General features: G+C 40.8%; 2 protein-coding genes across 2 annotated transcripts in view; both read right to left on the reverse strand.

Moving 5' to 3' along the window:
• On the reverse strand, positions 1-14012 carry LOC131877665 (nocturnin-like). Its single transcript, XM_059223410.1, has 5 exons — positions 12890-14012; positions 3064-3317; positions 1968-2296; positions 1200-1459; positions 1-1122 (listed from the first exon to the last, which is right to left on the reverse strand). Exons 1-5 carry the CDS (start codon positions 13477-13479, stop codon positions 855-857), a joined length of 1701 nt encoding a protein of 566 aa, XP_059079393.1. The 5' UTR covers positions 13480-14012; the 3' UTR covers positions 1-854.
• A 1804-nt stretch (positions 14013-15816) lies between these two features.
• LOC131877666 (ras-like protein family member 11B) overlaps positions 15817-16273 on the reverse strand; it is a 12318-nt gene continuing 11861 nt past the window's right edge. The window contains exon 5 of the mRNA XM_059223411.1: positions 15817-15926. The gene's annotated coding sequence lies outside the window, so the exon portion shown is untranslated. The remainder of the gene's footprint in view (positions 15927-16273) is intronic.

The following is a 16273-nucleotide window of genomic DNA, read 5'->3' on the forward strand; positions in this document are numbered from 1 at the left end:
CATGTTATTCACGATAGGTTTTTATTTTCATAAAGAACGAGTCATCAATAACTATACAAATAAATATGTATAAATACTGAAGATCTTGACCATTCGGGACTGATTTGAAAAGTAGACCTACTGACAACTACAATGGTGTTACAAAATTTAGACCACAGCACTTCAACCAGCACTTTCTTTACTAATCAAGAATAAAAAGTCGGCATTAATCAATACCGTTTCCAAACCAATTTGTTTCACTTTACCGTTTGGACCGACAAGATTTTAAAGCGTAGTTTCTTAATTTAAAAAAACAAGCAGTACTTCTTTAACTCCAATTGAGGTGCTGTTCACAAACAAGGTGGTGGTTCATCGAATTATCTTCTTTCAGTTTCTTAAGCTATGATGATAACAGTGTTGAGTTTCCTTAAGATAAATGCAGATCGGAATGATGTTGCTCAGTGTCATGTGCAGCAGCATCAACCGTTAATCATCATCATCATCATCCTCTGCGATAAGTCTGTCATTTTTCTGATAGACAACGACAATAGACAACACTGTGGTATAGCTTATAATGCCCAAAACGACGATCCCCACTTCCAAAGCCAATAATCCATCTACGCGATTATGGGCCCAAAAAGGTAGAGAGGAGTGTCACCTTGAATTTCCAGAAGCTCATGACAGGTTATGGGTGTTTTTATGTGATTCTGACGGCCTCCCCTGAACAAGGCCATGAGGCCCTCACCCACCCACACAGAGGAGGAAGATCAAAATCAATTTTGCTATTTTTATGTCTCTCATGAGGAGCTTTTGAGGGGTGATAGGGGGGGGGGGTATAAGGAGGAGGATATGGAAATGACCGCCTTCGTTTTAGACTATTCTTTGCAGAATCTCTTCTTGGGGTGAGCTTTCATCGTGAAGTCCACTACCAGGGAGAAATGATCGGAGGCGAATGCAGTGCTAGGCAATCGATTCTGACCAATAGCTTCACCATCGGGAAAATCCAGTAATCCATTCACTTGGAGTTGATCTTCTGAATAGAACATGTAATCCAAAGTTTGGATGTGTTCGCCGTCTTCTCGGATTTTCCACGTCGTGTACTTCGGCTCGTTTCCATCGATTGTAGCGTAGGCAGATTGAAGTCTGAAACAATTGAAGTAACAACGTCAGCATGATAATCTACCCATGAGATGGATGGTAATGAATATGTGTAAGCTTACTTCAAGTCATTTTCTGTCATGGTTTGATAGACGGGCTCTGTGGGCTCGGCATTGAAATCGCCGCAACAAATCACGGCTCTGGGCAAGGACCCCGCAGGCCCACAAGATCTTGATTCTGAGGCCATAAACTCGATGAGATCCTTGCCTTGCTCATTGCGAAGAGTGGACAAGAGTGCTCCATTGCGAGCCTTCAAATGTGTCGTGGCCACGCAGACCTCTTGGCCAGTGGTGCGGGATCGAAGTGTGGTGCACATCACAACCTGTAAGAACGTAATTGTTTTGACTTTCATGAATATCCATGGCACTCTCGAGTTGACCTGCTTCAGTTCTCGTGTACTGTACGTCCCAGTTTGGTTTGAATTTAGCCTAGTTTTTTTTTGAGATCTTTTCCAGGGATATGTTTTGCTAGCGTAGTGCCTTTTTCAGGAAATTCAGGCCGTCTGTTATCTCAGACGGAAGTCTAGGTAACATGGTAACAACGAGACAAAAAAAATGACCAAGGTACGATTCTCCCTGTGTTGACGACTTAATCGAATAAGCTGATTTGCATTATGTTTATCGCTTCCCTTCAATCTTCGAGTCAGTCGGTGGATCGACCAATTTGCTCGAGAATTGGTCGAGACATAAACCATAATGGAATTTTGGGAATTTGCTGAGCGTAGCTTTTGTTTGAATGACCTTCTATCTTGGCGCTCCTTCTTCCTTCTTTGAAGGTTGTCGACATTTCTAACTGCTGAATAATGATTCGTGTCCAGTTTGATCACCCACCTGATTGCTTTCAACGTGCCACACTTCAATAACGCGATTGTGTACTTTGGTCAGGTCAAATTTCTTGGTCTTGTAGAAAATGGCACATCCATCGGGACCGGTATTCTCGGGTAGATACAGACAGGGTGAATCTGGTTTGGGGAAGAAATGTCCGTGGTAGCCCAAGGGCGCCAATGATTTGAGAAAGAACCGAAAATGGTCCACTTCTTGCAAACAGATCACATCCGCGTCATGGAGGACAATCTCTTCGAGCATGCGGAATCGACGGGTTTTCCATTCCAACGCCTCTGGAGGGCATTTCACGAAGTTGTCGTTCTTTGTTCCTAGCGCTGAAACGGAAATAGACAAACAAGGATGTTAACTTGTTCGACAATTTCTTCAAAAATACGTCAAAATATGTCAACGTTTTCTAAGAAACAGAATGCTTTGCTTTGCTTGTCAAGTTGCGTCGTAACAATGTCCGTGGGAAACATGGTACCTAGTTCAGGGAGCGATTGCACTTCTGGTACAACTCAAGCTTTTTGTTCCAAATTGTGGACAGTCAGCAAGCTAAAGCAGCAACACCAGTTGGAAGGAAGTTATCTCCTGGAATATTTCCGGAATCATCAACATCCGATCTCAGATATCATTGAGCTTTTTTAGACAAAATCAAATTTGCTGGAGTTGTCGACTCGCGATTTTCATTTGCTGAACAAAGCGCTCGCACATTCGAACATCTCCTCTCCGTCTCTCTCTCTCTCTCTCATACACACACTTTTCTGATTTGCTACTTTTAAGGTTGGACAAAGATACTAATGAACTCAGTGTTAGATATCACGCTCGTGATTCTGCCTAGTCACCATAATTGAAGGCGATCGCTCAAGGCTTTTTTCTCGCCAGATATTGATGACTAAGTAGACAAGCAACTTAACCGCTTCCCTTCCATCCCGTCTTGAAATTCGACGTCATCTTTGCATGCTGTTTACTTGTGAGACGATATACGAGATACGCGAATGTATATGAGGGCCAGAAACCCTTCCTTAGGCAGATTGAAACATCACGATACACAAGGACGTGAAAAAGATTCTCCTTAACGGAGGTGATTTTGTTTCCTTACCTTGGGAAAGAGCGTTCCATTGAAGGACTCGGATTTTCTCGCCACCTTGAAAGTCAGCATTCTGGTCTTCGTTGGATTTTGATTGGAGTGGTTGGCTCCAAGACCTTTCGATTGGCTCGGGCAGACCAGCTAAGTGCTCAGAACAACGGGCTAAAGTCGTTTCGAGATCCTCGGGCTCCTCAGGATAGGCGAGATCACGGTCGTCAGAATTGGGAGCCGGAGCAATTTTGGGCATAGACGTGAAACTGCCCATTCTGAAAAAGAGTTGGAGGGAGCGACTATCAAGATAAAGTTAGTACAGGGTTGAAACTAGTTCTCAGCTGTCAGATGAGTTTGTGTCTGTCTCACTTGCCTCCAATTTCTCGGTTAACCTTTGGAAAATATGTCAAGAGCACATGGATTCCATTGAGAAAAAAAGCTTAGAGAATCTCAACAAATTGCGTAACAACAACGATCTACATCATCGCCAAAACCTGACGATTCGGCGAACTCTTCGGTCACAAGAAGATGAAGAAGCGAGCCAAAGATAGATTGCGCTTTGACAGGATTACGTGAAGTAACAAGTTCCAGTTTTGAGAGCCTCCATTCTAGGTCTAAAGACTCGTACATTGGTACTCCATGTACTCTCCACTTACTGTTCCAAATTAGTCGAAACTAAAGATTTGCTTCTGGGCAAAGGCATCCAGCTATTGGGGGTCTCCATAGAGGACGAGTTGGGAATGTCTCGCGCCGTCTCGTCGGCTGAAACCATGCGTTGGGAAGGCGACGGGTTATTGGCTACCAAATGGCGCCCACGTTCCATATTGTCCTTCTTGATGCGTTGAAGCATCATGCGGACTTCAGCCGCAGCCGGACGCATCAGGGTATGTTTCAGAATCATTTTGGACACTGAGTGGGCCCAGAGATAATGAAGCAAGTGCAATAGAAGGGAGGAAAAGGTGTGGAATGGAATTTTTGAAGGTGGTGTACGTAAAGTGCTGTGGTCGATTTTTTCAAAATATTTTCATCGGTTGAGTGGTACAGGTGTTGGAGGCGTGAGGAACCAGCGTAATTTTGCTAGCACTCGACAAGTAAAGAGTAAGTTGGTGGATGAGGGTAAGCGTTCCTGGTCAGATGAGCCACCTCTAATTGATAATAAATAATTTCACAGCCGTGAGTCCAAATGGCAGGTATGGAGCAGAGTCTCTGATGCCGTCACGAATGATTTAGTTGTTATGAGTGAGATTTAAGATGAGGGAGAGGTGGTTGTTTCACTTTGGTATAGGTCAAGAAGAAAAGGTTTGGGAAATGTCCGCCAGAATTGAGCTATGCGACTTTATTGTTCCTCTTATCTCAGAGTGCCGATCAACGTTCCTACCACACCCAATTCATGTAGATATCAAGTCCATTGAACAGCATCTTGACTATTGCATGGCACTGGGTTCCAAACTTCTTGTCCCAAACAAATTCGAACAATCAACGTGATAGATCTCAAGGATAAAGACCCGCCAGTTCAGAGTGGACAAAGGATTGCCACGAAAAGCACTTCTTTGTAGAGGCAACGCGGGTTCTATTAACAAAATAAAGTTGATGTGTGAACACAAGGATTGTTCGCAGGCAACTGAAGATCTTGAGCACCCAAACACTCGGTCTTATAGCATTTCCAGTTTCTAGAACGAAAGCCCATGAGTTTCCTCGCCATGTGATTCAAGGAATCGAGTCGGGCATATTGGCGCACCACGGGAGAAACTTCGACAATGACACGTTTAGTGGACCAGGCGACTGAATCCTCGATCTCAAAAAGGGCCTGACTACGACTGGACTCTGAGGACGAGAACTGCGACAATCATTTCTTCCACTGCTATTGCTACTACAGGTTATCATTGGGTATAGTATGGACGATGCTACATTGGGCACACTCAACAACGGCAACGGCGCGAAATGCACATACAGACCCAAAACATGTCCCAAGATCGTGAAAATTAGAACGGATCTGTCGCTAAGTTCAGATTTTTCTATTGGTTGAGAAGCGTGGCTGCGCAAGTGAAGTCATCCCTTTCGGTTACTCGAGGGAGAAAGTACGAAAACACAGTACACTAGTACACTAGCCTTAAAAAACAAAACAAGAACGTGATCCTCTTAACTGATGTCAATACATCTTCAGGTGATCTTTTCAGAGATTGGTGTACACTGCAATGACAAAGATTGTCGTTTCTCTCAGGTGATATCTAGTGCCCATTGCTTTCTCCTACTCTAAATTCGTTAACATGTAAACAACGTGGGATGAATTCATTGTCACTAAGGCTCAAAAGGTCAAATTCTTCCATGAGTTCGCTGTTCATTCATTTGCTTTCTTGATTGACGCTTCTTTTTTTCTGGCGCGTCCCATTTTTTCTGGGTGATTGTTTCTAGGACCCTGATAAAGGAAGGCCAATTTTGGAAATTTTCCAAAAAAAAAAGATGCGAAACCCATCACAGGGAAACAAGCAGTTCAGAGGTCACGAACTTCCAACTTGGTGGACAAATTTACTTTGCCTGGGAGTCCTTCCAGTTACTACATTTTCAAGCAACCAATAGTTCATTCGTAATTGCAAAAAGTTGTTGAGATTTAAGATCTAAAAATTGTCGTATTTACTGTTATTTGAATAAACAAACAGCTTTTTTATGTTTTGTATCGAACCCGTCATTTTAGAAGGTGGGTAACACTGTACATCCTATAAATCAAGTGGGACCTTAGAAATCCTTTAAGATAAGCGAAGCGCTTCAAGATCCATGTGGCCTCACTTTTCGTTACCTTTTGGCAAACAAACGTTTACAGTACATGTCGCTTTCAAATGATAGCAATAAGCAAACGTTGTTCGACAAAAGTGGTGCAATTGGACTTTGAGTGAGTACATCAATGTGAACGAACGTCCAACGACAAAAAATTGCCGAACGACGCTCGTACAGATTAACAAGCTACTTCCATTCCATTGCTATCTGCTTGTTGTAATATAAGCAACTTTCCTGAACCTTCGGAGTTACCTGCCGCATCAAATATTTACACAAAGCTCTGATTTGGTAGAAATGTATACTTTGCTCGGTTAAACTCTGGTTCTGTGGCAGTACAGAATTAAAAGGTCATCTTAAAAACTCAAACAAACAAACAAAAGCGCCTTCTGAGCCTATGAGGTCGATGTTCAATGGATCAAGGCCATGACCAGTGACTCCATTCTTTACTCTTCCTTAGCATCTTTTGGAGGCTAAAAACATAATGGGAACTGACTATTCTATGCTCGTACTTCAGTCAAGATGGTTGAATTACTACTTTAAAAACCGACAAACTCCTGGCCCAATTGTGTTTTTGCATTAAGCCATCGTGATCTTGGTAAGGAATTTACCAAGACGAAGCTTCGAAACGTTTCCGTTATTCACGTAATCTCCTTGACATTTACGGAAGGTACTCCCATCAAATCATGAATCAGGGAGAAAAATGTCTTCAAGCGAGCTTACTTTTTAGGTTGATCCCTTTAAAAGCGGAACACAAGTCAAGAAAGGCATGGGGCAATGGTTTGATTGGAGGATTCCATGTGAAAATGTAATGAGATTTTTGTTTCCGTAAAATGACCTTTCCCTTTAATCTTCCACTTTCCACACTATCATCATTTGTACCTTGAGTGACATCCTCCCAAATGTTGGCTCCCTCTTTTCCGTTTGTCCTGGCAACTAGGCCATAACGTCTTGTGGCTTTGTACGCCATTTTCAGACCGTGTACTCTATCTGAAAGCTTATTAGCTAAACCAGCACAGGGCATCAAACCCGAATGTGTACTCGCCTACATTTGTGAGCTTGATTCACATTTTCTACAGGCTGTCAAACAAACTATGTTGCCCAGTCGTCTAGCGTACACCGAGAAGTCACGGGACAAAATCATCCTCTCCTACAGTATGCGCAGATATGAAACGTCTTTGCCCTTCTTTTCCTTCAATAATCCCAATTCAAACTCAAACCCACACCGGACAAAGAGTACACAAGTACGGAATCCGGGCTAGCACTGAGAGTGGTCGTGAGCTTAACTAGCAAATGAGATCAAGGCGAGAAAATATCCAATCAGGAGGATGTCGATGGGACGACAGCGGTCACGCTGATGGGACATGACATGGTGTCCGGTTCATTAACGACGATGGGCCTACCTGAAGTTGAGGGCGATTTGAGATTCGTAAGCCGCATCTCGAAATTTGGCCTCTTTCGGGGTCATTGTGATATTTGTCTTGGGTGGTCTTTGGTGATAAATGTCAGACAATACGACGGTTGTTGGATCAATGATTCGAAATGGTAGCTGTTCCATCAGAAGACTAAGTCAAGCTCGGCTGACAAAAAGGACCGAGAGAGGCAAGGCTTCCCATCATAAAGTAAATGCGAGTTCTCAATGAAAGAAAAGCCAATCGACTGCCAAAGCTCCATTTAACGAAGACATGATTTCATTACCTTCGATATGTAAGGGGTCTAGCTTTCAAACTAGGTCTTAGAATGGCTTCCTCACAACTTCAGCAAGTAAAAATTATCGAAACGATAAATGGTACCTAAATCGTACTAATATGTACTCCTCTTAGTTCGAGCCTGTCCAAAGCAGATCTTAATTATCCATGAATAGGGCCTTACCTCAAAAGCGCGAGACCGCCTGCATTCTTGCTTAGTTTAAGCATGGCTTGAAATATTGGGAGAATTCTTGGAGAAGGAGAATAATCCTTCTGCCATTGAATGAACTCCTTATTAGAAGGAATCCCTCTCCAAAGGCGATCACGTACCATTTACCATATGGTTGCACTTACTTTTCCTTTGTCTGAGAATGCCAAGGGATTAACACGTTAACAATATGCCTGATATAACTACACACTGAATAAACTACAGATGGAAATAAAAACCACCTTGCTACAGCAAACTCCAATCTTTGCGAACACTTTTCCTGTTTTCAGCATCAAATCGCATCAGACCAACACGCGTACCTGTTGGTGCCTCTTCATAACAGCAGGCTATTATGTAGGCTATCTTTTTCAGACTGATTGGGTATGATAAAGTCTTTTTGTGCAATCATACCTTCATTGGACTAGCTCGATCAAGATGGTTCTTGGCTACCACATCATTTTGAGACATTCTTGCAACCGCAACGGCAGACTTGCGGGAACCTTGATTATGAGAAAAAATATTAAAGAATGAAGCAAAAAAATAGGGCTATTTTTGTTCTCGTCTCGTGTCGTCAAAACAGATTTAGGGCAAAGTTCGTCACTTCTTGAACCCGTGCCTTGCCATAGCTGAAAGGGGAAACTAGATCATCTTCCCAACTGAATTGAATTTGGTGTCGGCCTCATTCAACTTGAACGATCAAAATTAGCTCAGTCAGCTACCATGAGTGGTGAGCACCACCGTAGGGATTCTCATAATTTGTAATGTGGTCCCAAAGATCTCTTGGGCTCAGCCATTGAACAGTTCTATAATCTCGAGGGGTCACTGAGTTCTTAGATGGATGAAGAAGTTATAGTAACACAAAAGGTGTTTTCCGGCTCGAACTTCTGGGAATTCAAGGCTGGGGCGAAATCTTGTTGTCTTCCCAGACTGGCACACACCAGAGTGATCCAGTTCAATCTCACCCCAGTAATGGGCCATGTTCTCATAATCTTACCAAAACTATTGGAAGAAGATTGACTTGTTGAGTCGAATGAAGAGAGGGGAGGGAAGATGAGACAGAAGGAAAATGAGTTGATGTTAAGGGTAGCAGTACTATTGGTATTGAGAATACCAATCGTACGACATCTCATATGCGTCCGTGCATCACAATACACCACAGTTTGTCAACAGATCCAGATTGTCCAGCTTTGAAATGACAGCGCTGCCAGTGAGTGATGCTTGAGCTAAGGCTTAATTTTGTGTGTGTGTGCGAGTGAAAAAATGAAAAAAGGGCATTCATGTGTCAGTTGACCTTTTCTTCTTTTCGAATATGTGTCCAACAAAGAACGGACACCCATCGCTCGAGGAATTGGTTCTCTCGAGCGTGTCAGGCCCATAAATGAAATAACTGTCATCGACAGGTACTGACTGATCTGCTATTCGCACGAAAAGAACTCTCTAAGCCACATCTAAAGACATCAGAAACAACATCATCTATATAAACCGCTGTCGAAAATACAACATGCTTGAGCGATGAAAAGTTATTCATAGAATTATAAATGCATCCAATCTATGATATTTGCTTTTCATGATTGAATTCTGGTTCTATACTATGTTTGAGTTATTCTATTTGCTCCAAGTTTGTCTAATGAGACTTGCTTTAAGCCTTTGAAGTCGCACAATACAACACAGACACTCTGTCTTGGATTTTTCGAGAAGTTCCAGGAACTGTGATAATTAAGAATACGAATTTCTAATTGTATCAAGGCTTTGCCACGAAATAAATGAAGTAAAACGTACTACACCACAACTGAAAACAATCAAAATAAGGCCCCATGTCTGATAGGATTCATAATTCTCTCAATTTTTGTGTCAAAAGAGAACAATAGCTCATTCCATTCCAAAGCTCGTGTGCAATTTAGATACAATACGTTTTGTCCGCATCTCAAAGGCATAAAAAGTGTACAGTTCAGTTTGAATGGGGAAACATAATTGAAAGAATGCGTACGGAGCCTCATCATTCTTACAATCATCATCATTATCTATCTACCTCCCTTGTAAAAAGGTTCTTCTAGATCGTAAGCGAACATCCTTGCTCTTAATACAATTGCGTTCTTCAGAAGTAAAGCAATTTTGTTACAATTGAATTACGTTCTTATTCATAAAACCTGAGGTGGATCGTTTCCATAAGTCTCCATATCTCCACAACATAAATATGTCTCCCACGCTGAATGAAATGAGTTAATACTTTTGACAAATCTGTGCTACCGCATGATTATTTTTGTTGATCAAATTATCAGGCAGAATCTTTTACGAGGAGACTGACTCAAATCATAAATGTTCTAGAAATTTTGTTCTGAATGCTGGCTGTAACGTACTCGATGTTTTTGATTGGAGAGACGTTTCCATTGATAATGCCAAAGATCGGCCACCAACATTTCAAAGCAAAGTGCAATGTGCGCCATAGCCAAATGGTCGAATGGCTCCATCAAAAACAAAATTTTCTTTGTCTTATACCAACCAAAAGTGCCGTCTGGGACTGGGCCTATTATTGGCGCTCTTATTCAATAATATACACGTACAGACAAATGGCCAAGTGGCTTAGTCTTTCGCCATTTTTTTTTGTCATTTAAGCTCGCTCAATCAAATGTCAAACTGTTAAAAGTGAGGTGAACTGTTATAAAAAATACTGTGAAAACTTTTTCTTAAAAGGTAGTGTATGGTGTTAGCAATATACCTAGTCTATTCGACTGAATGTTGGGACACTCATCATAAGCTAAGATTCCTCCCCTCACAAACGAGGACAAAGTGATTGCTAAGTTTTTATACTCCAGTTATTATGACCCGTGGCATTTACTCCCGCAAGCTCATTTAGAACTGACATAACTGAAAGGTCAAAAGTGGAATTGTAGTAGGGGTTGGCAAGTTTGTCGAAATGTCATTGTGAGGTCGCTGTTCATGCCTCTTTTGAATTTTTTATTTGTTATGAATCTGTGGTTTTCGAATAGCAAAACGGATTGTACCTTCGCAATGTGGGTATTACTTCGTAATCTAATGTTACTTCTTCTTAAAATAGATCTTTGAACAATATAGTAGCCGAAGCATTTCCTAAATTCGACGAGTGTTTGACTCAGAAAAACGTGCTCAGCCACTTTGCAAACAGAAAGGGCTTATTTTGGAAGGTATGGCAACAAATATTCCAATTTCGATAAAAATTGTGGATCCTCAACCCATGACAGCACTTCGACGCATCACTAGTTCGAATTTGCTTCCTAGGCTCCGTAGCTTCTTGGAACTCCTAATCTTTTTCTTCTCTCTCTTTTTCCAAGCCTCTTGAACTAAAACGCATAAATGTGATGTACTAGCACCGCACTCACAGTAAGTGTACGTAAGAAAGGACCAATGCGAGATCATGCTAAAGTGACTTCAATGTCTCAGACAGGAAGAATCCAATGATCTTAGCCAACAAAGAACATGGCCCACCACTTATTTCAAAATGAACCAAAGTTAATTTGAACGAAAAACGTCGACTGGCATTCCATGAATACCATCACCATGCACCTCGTCCTCCTTTGTACTAATATTGCCAAGATCGCATCATCATCAACAACAACAATAATAAAACCAACGGCAATGCTTTCGTTCACCCACTTGTCATGAGTATCACTTTTGGACAACATAATTATGTAATTGAGAGATGGGAAAAGTCGATGAAGTCAGGCATCGAGAAGAGCGAACGGTAGTAGTTATGGAAACAAAGAATTTGAGCACTGCCTCATAGTCTTGGTTCAAAATCATGAAGCGAAACCAAATCTAAAGTACCTTTTCATTCTCTCTTCCATTTATCAAACAGTCATTGCCATCATATCTTAAATTGAGGATGTATGTTTAGTTAGTAAAACGACAAGAAGTCGAATTTCGGTATTTTGGAGGCAATCTCTGAGAGTATGCCTCCTCTTTTTTGACCAAGAATTCAGAAACATTTGTCCCTTTTCATAGCCGAATTCCATCAATCTTATTTACATTAGGTTTTAGCTCTTTGACTTCTAGCGCTAACTGCCACTTGGAAACCTAATGAGTTTTTTTCTCATTCTCACTTGAAAATTAATTTTAGAAGTGTGTGTGGTTGCCAATTGAAAAATGATCGAACTTTATAACGATTCACAGTTGTACACACCACATAGCTCAAATGAAAAAGCTTTTAAGAACGATCTTTATTGCTACAAAAACAGAGGAAACCATTTTTGAAAAATAACGTTTCTAAAAGTAGATTCGACCAGTATCAAAATTGACTTAAAAGACAATAAAAGAAAACTTAAACATAAATGTAATGAAAAGATATTGTGAGTATCGTTAGTTAAGTACTCACTTGAAATTTCATCAACATTTATAAATCAGACACTTCAATTTTAAACTTGAATAGTTACATTTTGCATCAAATTTAACCTCAAAACGCTTATTAGAAAAAGAACACCGTTTTGTAATAAATCGTTCAGATATTTGAATCAAATCAAAAGCGAGTATATCTTTTAATGTTTAGAGAAAAATATATCGAGAGTCTTACATCTTGAATAAGTTAAGTTTTAGGGCACATTATTTACTTTTCTTAGCTTTTAAAGAAATATACAAGAAAATGAAAGAATATTCTCACTTCAATTTAGGCAAAATCTCTTGGCATAAACGTGAAGCAAAGGTCTTTTTCTCGACCTAATTTACTACAAAACGCAACTTTCAAACTGCAATAACTCGGCAATTGAGCTATACATGGTCATAAACATGTATGTCAATATATATTTAAAAGCATTGATGATGATAGTGATTGTCTACTTTCTGAAAAATGATACTATCTTATGTACTTTAAGTAATCTGATATACTAAAAAGAGCTCCTTTCCAAAAAATGTGTTTTTGCAAAAGTTCTTCCTTTTGTCTTCATCATAACAAGGAAAAAAGGCAAAAACTTAATCAGAACATTTAACCACCGTGGATTGATTGGCACAGTCTTTCACTTTGAAATCGACAAGGTATGTGTTTGGGAAAAATTGAAGGAGACTTCGAGGAATTGTAAAGAAAGATCGAATGACAAAAACATATCCCGAATACTAATGATAAGGCCATCTTTCAAGGGGAGTGAAGTTGTTCATTCTTGTCTAAATTAAAAATTGCTTTTGATTTGATTCTCAAGCTCAAGTGAAATCGTCTTACCTGACGAGATAGAGAAGAAGTTGTTTAGGGGGAACAAAAGGACCTCCGTTAGCACCGGAGCTTTTGGTCAGTTTTAGAAGCGAGCCTTTGGAGGATTTTTTCTTTTGGGGAGATTTGGGTTTCTTGCTAGTGTTGGGGATAATGCTGTTGTTGTTGTTGTTGTTGTTGTTGTTGTTGTTGTTGTTGTTGGAAGCGTTATGCATGGCATTTGATCCTTGAGTGCTGTATTTTCGGTTGGCTGCGGGAAAGATTTGCGGTTTGTTTGTGCTCGATGAGAGGGACTTCTTTTTTGGTTGCGACTTGACCTCGAGGTTATCTTGAGCAATCTTCTCAGCCGCGGCCAAGGATTCTCTCAGCTCCTGGAGATCAATTTCGCGCCCATTGCATATGATCATCTTTCTGGCATTACAGGGAGGGGCTACGGCTGCGGGATCCGAGGCGTTCTTGGCGTTATTATCCAGCCTATCAGTCCACGATGATGATGAACTACTCTTCTTTTTCTTGATCCTGTTGTTGCCCGTACTTAACGGGGCCACATCATCGTCTTTTGAAGCTAATTCCATCTTTTCGGACGCTGAGCTAATGTTCATCGTTTGATTGTTTGAATTCGACTGATTAGAGTGCCCCCTGCAAATTCAGAGATGCGGGTGTTGGCGATGACCACCACCACCACCACCATATCATCATCATCACCACTCTCATCATCATCGTTCACCATCATCACCGCAATCCAGACTTTTCAAGAGGGCTTCCCCACCTTACCACGACGCTCTTCTCATTAAAAAAATGCCTTCTTCGTGTGCTTCAAACCACCCGCACCTTGCTCGACTTCGAAGCAGGACTCGCATTACAAGGAGGTTCATAGGTAGGTGGAAGCCTCACATTCATTCGTACGCGGCGTATTTGGTGAGAAGTCACATTCAATGGAGCTCATCGGCCTGACAGGACGCAGAATTTGGCCACTGAATGTGCCTTACAATCACACGCACAGACACTTTTTCGCTCACTCACCTATACTGCATGTACGTACAATCAGTTGCACTGACAAGCGACGGGCCGTACGATTTGCTCCTAGGTCCATTGTAATCGTAACAATGAATTTAAGGTACAGTGTTTTGAACCAAGTACGAGTGAGTTATCTCGTTGTTCTACCCTACGAAGACAGGCCAAGAGAACGCCGTTCATTTCTTGAGTCGCAGACTATTATACTGTGCATAGTAAGTAGGCTTTTGAAATTTATATCAATTAGTTATTATGTTCAGTATAAACAAACAAATTGAATCATTTAATGAAATATAGGATGTTTCATAAATTTACATGAACAGTAAATATCAAATATTGACAAAATACTTCGCTTATGATCTTAAATTCAGAAATATGCATGAACTATCTTAAAGGACTATTAATGTTATTACTTGGAGCTAAAATTGCATTCTAAAATCAAAACGACATCTATCGCCTAAAGACCACATGTATTTTCTTTTCTAGAACTTCTAACCAAGGTACGCTCAAGGATAGAGGGAGCCAATTTTTACATAGCTCTTGAACTCAGGGTTGATCTGGAATTTGTGTGAAATACTTGTACAAGTCTGGCTCAAAGCCTGCTACAGGATCAATCCCAACATATTCCCTACGAATGTTTGAGGTTAGCAAACTGAACAATGAAGGAGTATGAGAAAGAAAAAAGAAGGGCTTCATAGTTCGAATTCGAACCAACCGGTCTTAGTTAAGGCTTGGACGTGACCCAGAATGAGCATCCGCTCACCACTTTGGAAAGTGCACTTTCATGTCGGTTAACGTTCAAGCCCATAACTCCGAGGTACGAGCTTAAAAAAGACAAGCATTTGGATTCACGAGGGATTGAAAGAGTTCGCAAAACGCACGTTAATCCTCTAAGCCCTATAACTGACCTCAAAACTTGGGTTGGGACAAAGTTCATGAATGCTTTTGAAAACGTTCAATATCAGATACTTTTCATAACTTCTCTGAATAGGGGATATCAAGTAAAGGAAATTCAAGGAAAAATGTGGTCCGGCACCCTGATTTTGGGCATTTTGGGGAGAGAGAACCAAGACAAACAATCACAGTCAACTCGCACCATTCACCCATTGAATTTTCAATAATCGAGTGATTTTGAGCAAGTTGTGTTACAAAACCCTACTAAATGAGCATGTTTGGTGTTAATCAGTGAACGCACTATCAAATTGGCTCAATACCACAATGCTAATTTCCTAAACAAGCATATAAAAAGAAAAAATGTCAAAATCCAATGCATGCACAGTGCGGTTTGGCTGGGCATGTTGTCTTTGATTTTACTCCATGGAATAAGTCCATGAACGCGTTTACTTGACTAGCCATATACTGTACAATCCCAACCTTTCTAGTCTCTCGCACTACGAGAGCTCTCTCATTCCCTCACTGTTGCGAGTGAAACATCTTTGGACTGCTCGACCTTTTGCAAACCGGCTGAACTAGTTGGAGCCCAAATAAATGAAGTAAATTCAAGATATGGTTGAACAATTGACTAGTACAGAGTATTTACCCTGTGATACACACTCTCTCTGGACTTAAACGTCCAAACGTCCATTGGATCCAACTGTGGCGACCCTGAAAATCTGGTTGTTTGAGTTTTCGTTTGCAACCAGTGACGTAGGCGACGAGGATGGAGTAAGAAATCCTGCTCATTAAGTGCATTATGTCTGAAAACAAAAATGGCCAAGTTTGGAGGAGATAATTTGGAAACATCATTTCATAATAAGGCATTGTCATTCAGGTTCAATCTTGAAATGCGTTCTATCCAATTCTGCCAAACAATTCATGAGACGAAATTCAACCATATTGAAAAGTGACTTGGCCTCCAGGTAGCTAAAGAATTTAGTAATGCCTTAAACTATGTCAAATACCTATAAACTATATGTCTTCACCTCTTTGTTCCCTTTCTTGTTCTGGGTCGTTCAATCGTCCATTTGCCTTCGCAAGTTCGGGGGAAATTGACAAAACGGTCCCCTCTTCTGTTTAAATTGCAGAAAATAACATTCTAGCAAAAAAAGATGAAAAAAATAGATGTTTCGTTAGGTGTTAGTCAACATACTCCGAAATTCTTGAACAATCCCAAGTCAATAGGGCAGAGGTACTTGAAAAGAAAGAACGTAGGTACTTGAAAAGAAAGAGCGGAGGCACTTAAAGAGAACGAGCAGAATGCTTTTTCAGCTTTCATTTCCTGTTCACCTGATACTCATTCATTATGAATGGCATACGTCGAGATCACGTTCTAATGTTTGACAATAGGGTGAGCTAGAGAGGAGGTGTCCCAACAAAGTGAAAAGCTGTATGGCTTAGAACTGAAGTTACAGGTAGAACAAAACGCCTTGCAAGGGCACCTAG

The sequence above is a fragment of the Tigriopus californicus genome, chromosome 3, assembly GCF_007210705.1.
Source record: "Tigriopus californicus strain San Diego chromosome 3, Tcal_SD_v2.1, whole genome shotgun sequence".
Taxonomy (NCBI): Eukaryota; Metazoa; Arthropoda; class Copepoda; order Harpacticoida; family Harpacticidae; genus Tigriopus; species Tigriopus californicus.

Bases quoted from the DNA above. Each gene is read 5' to 3' on its own strand.
- LOC131877665 (XM_059223410.1), bottom strand. From the start codon at position 13,479: ATGAACATTAGCTCAGCGTCCGAAAAGATGGAATTAGCTTCAAAAGAC. The intron at 3,318-12,889 runs GTAAGACGATTT...ACTCTTTTTCAG, and splicing joins CTTCTTCTCTATCTCGTCAG to AATGGGCAGTTTCACGTCTA. The intron at 1,123-1,199 runs GTAAGCTTACAC...CAATTGTTTCAG, and splicing joins ATGACAGAAAATGACTTGAA to ACTTCAATCTGCCTACGCTA.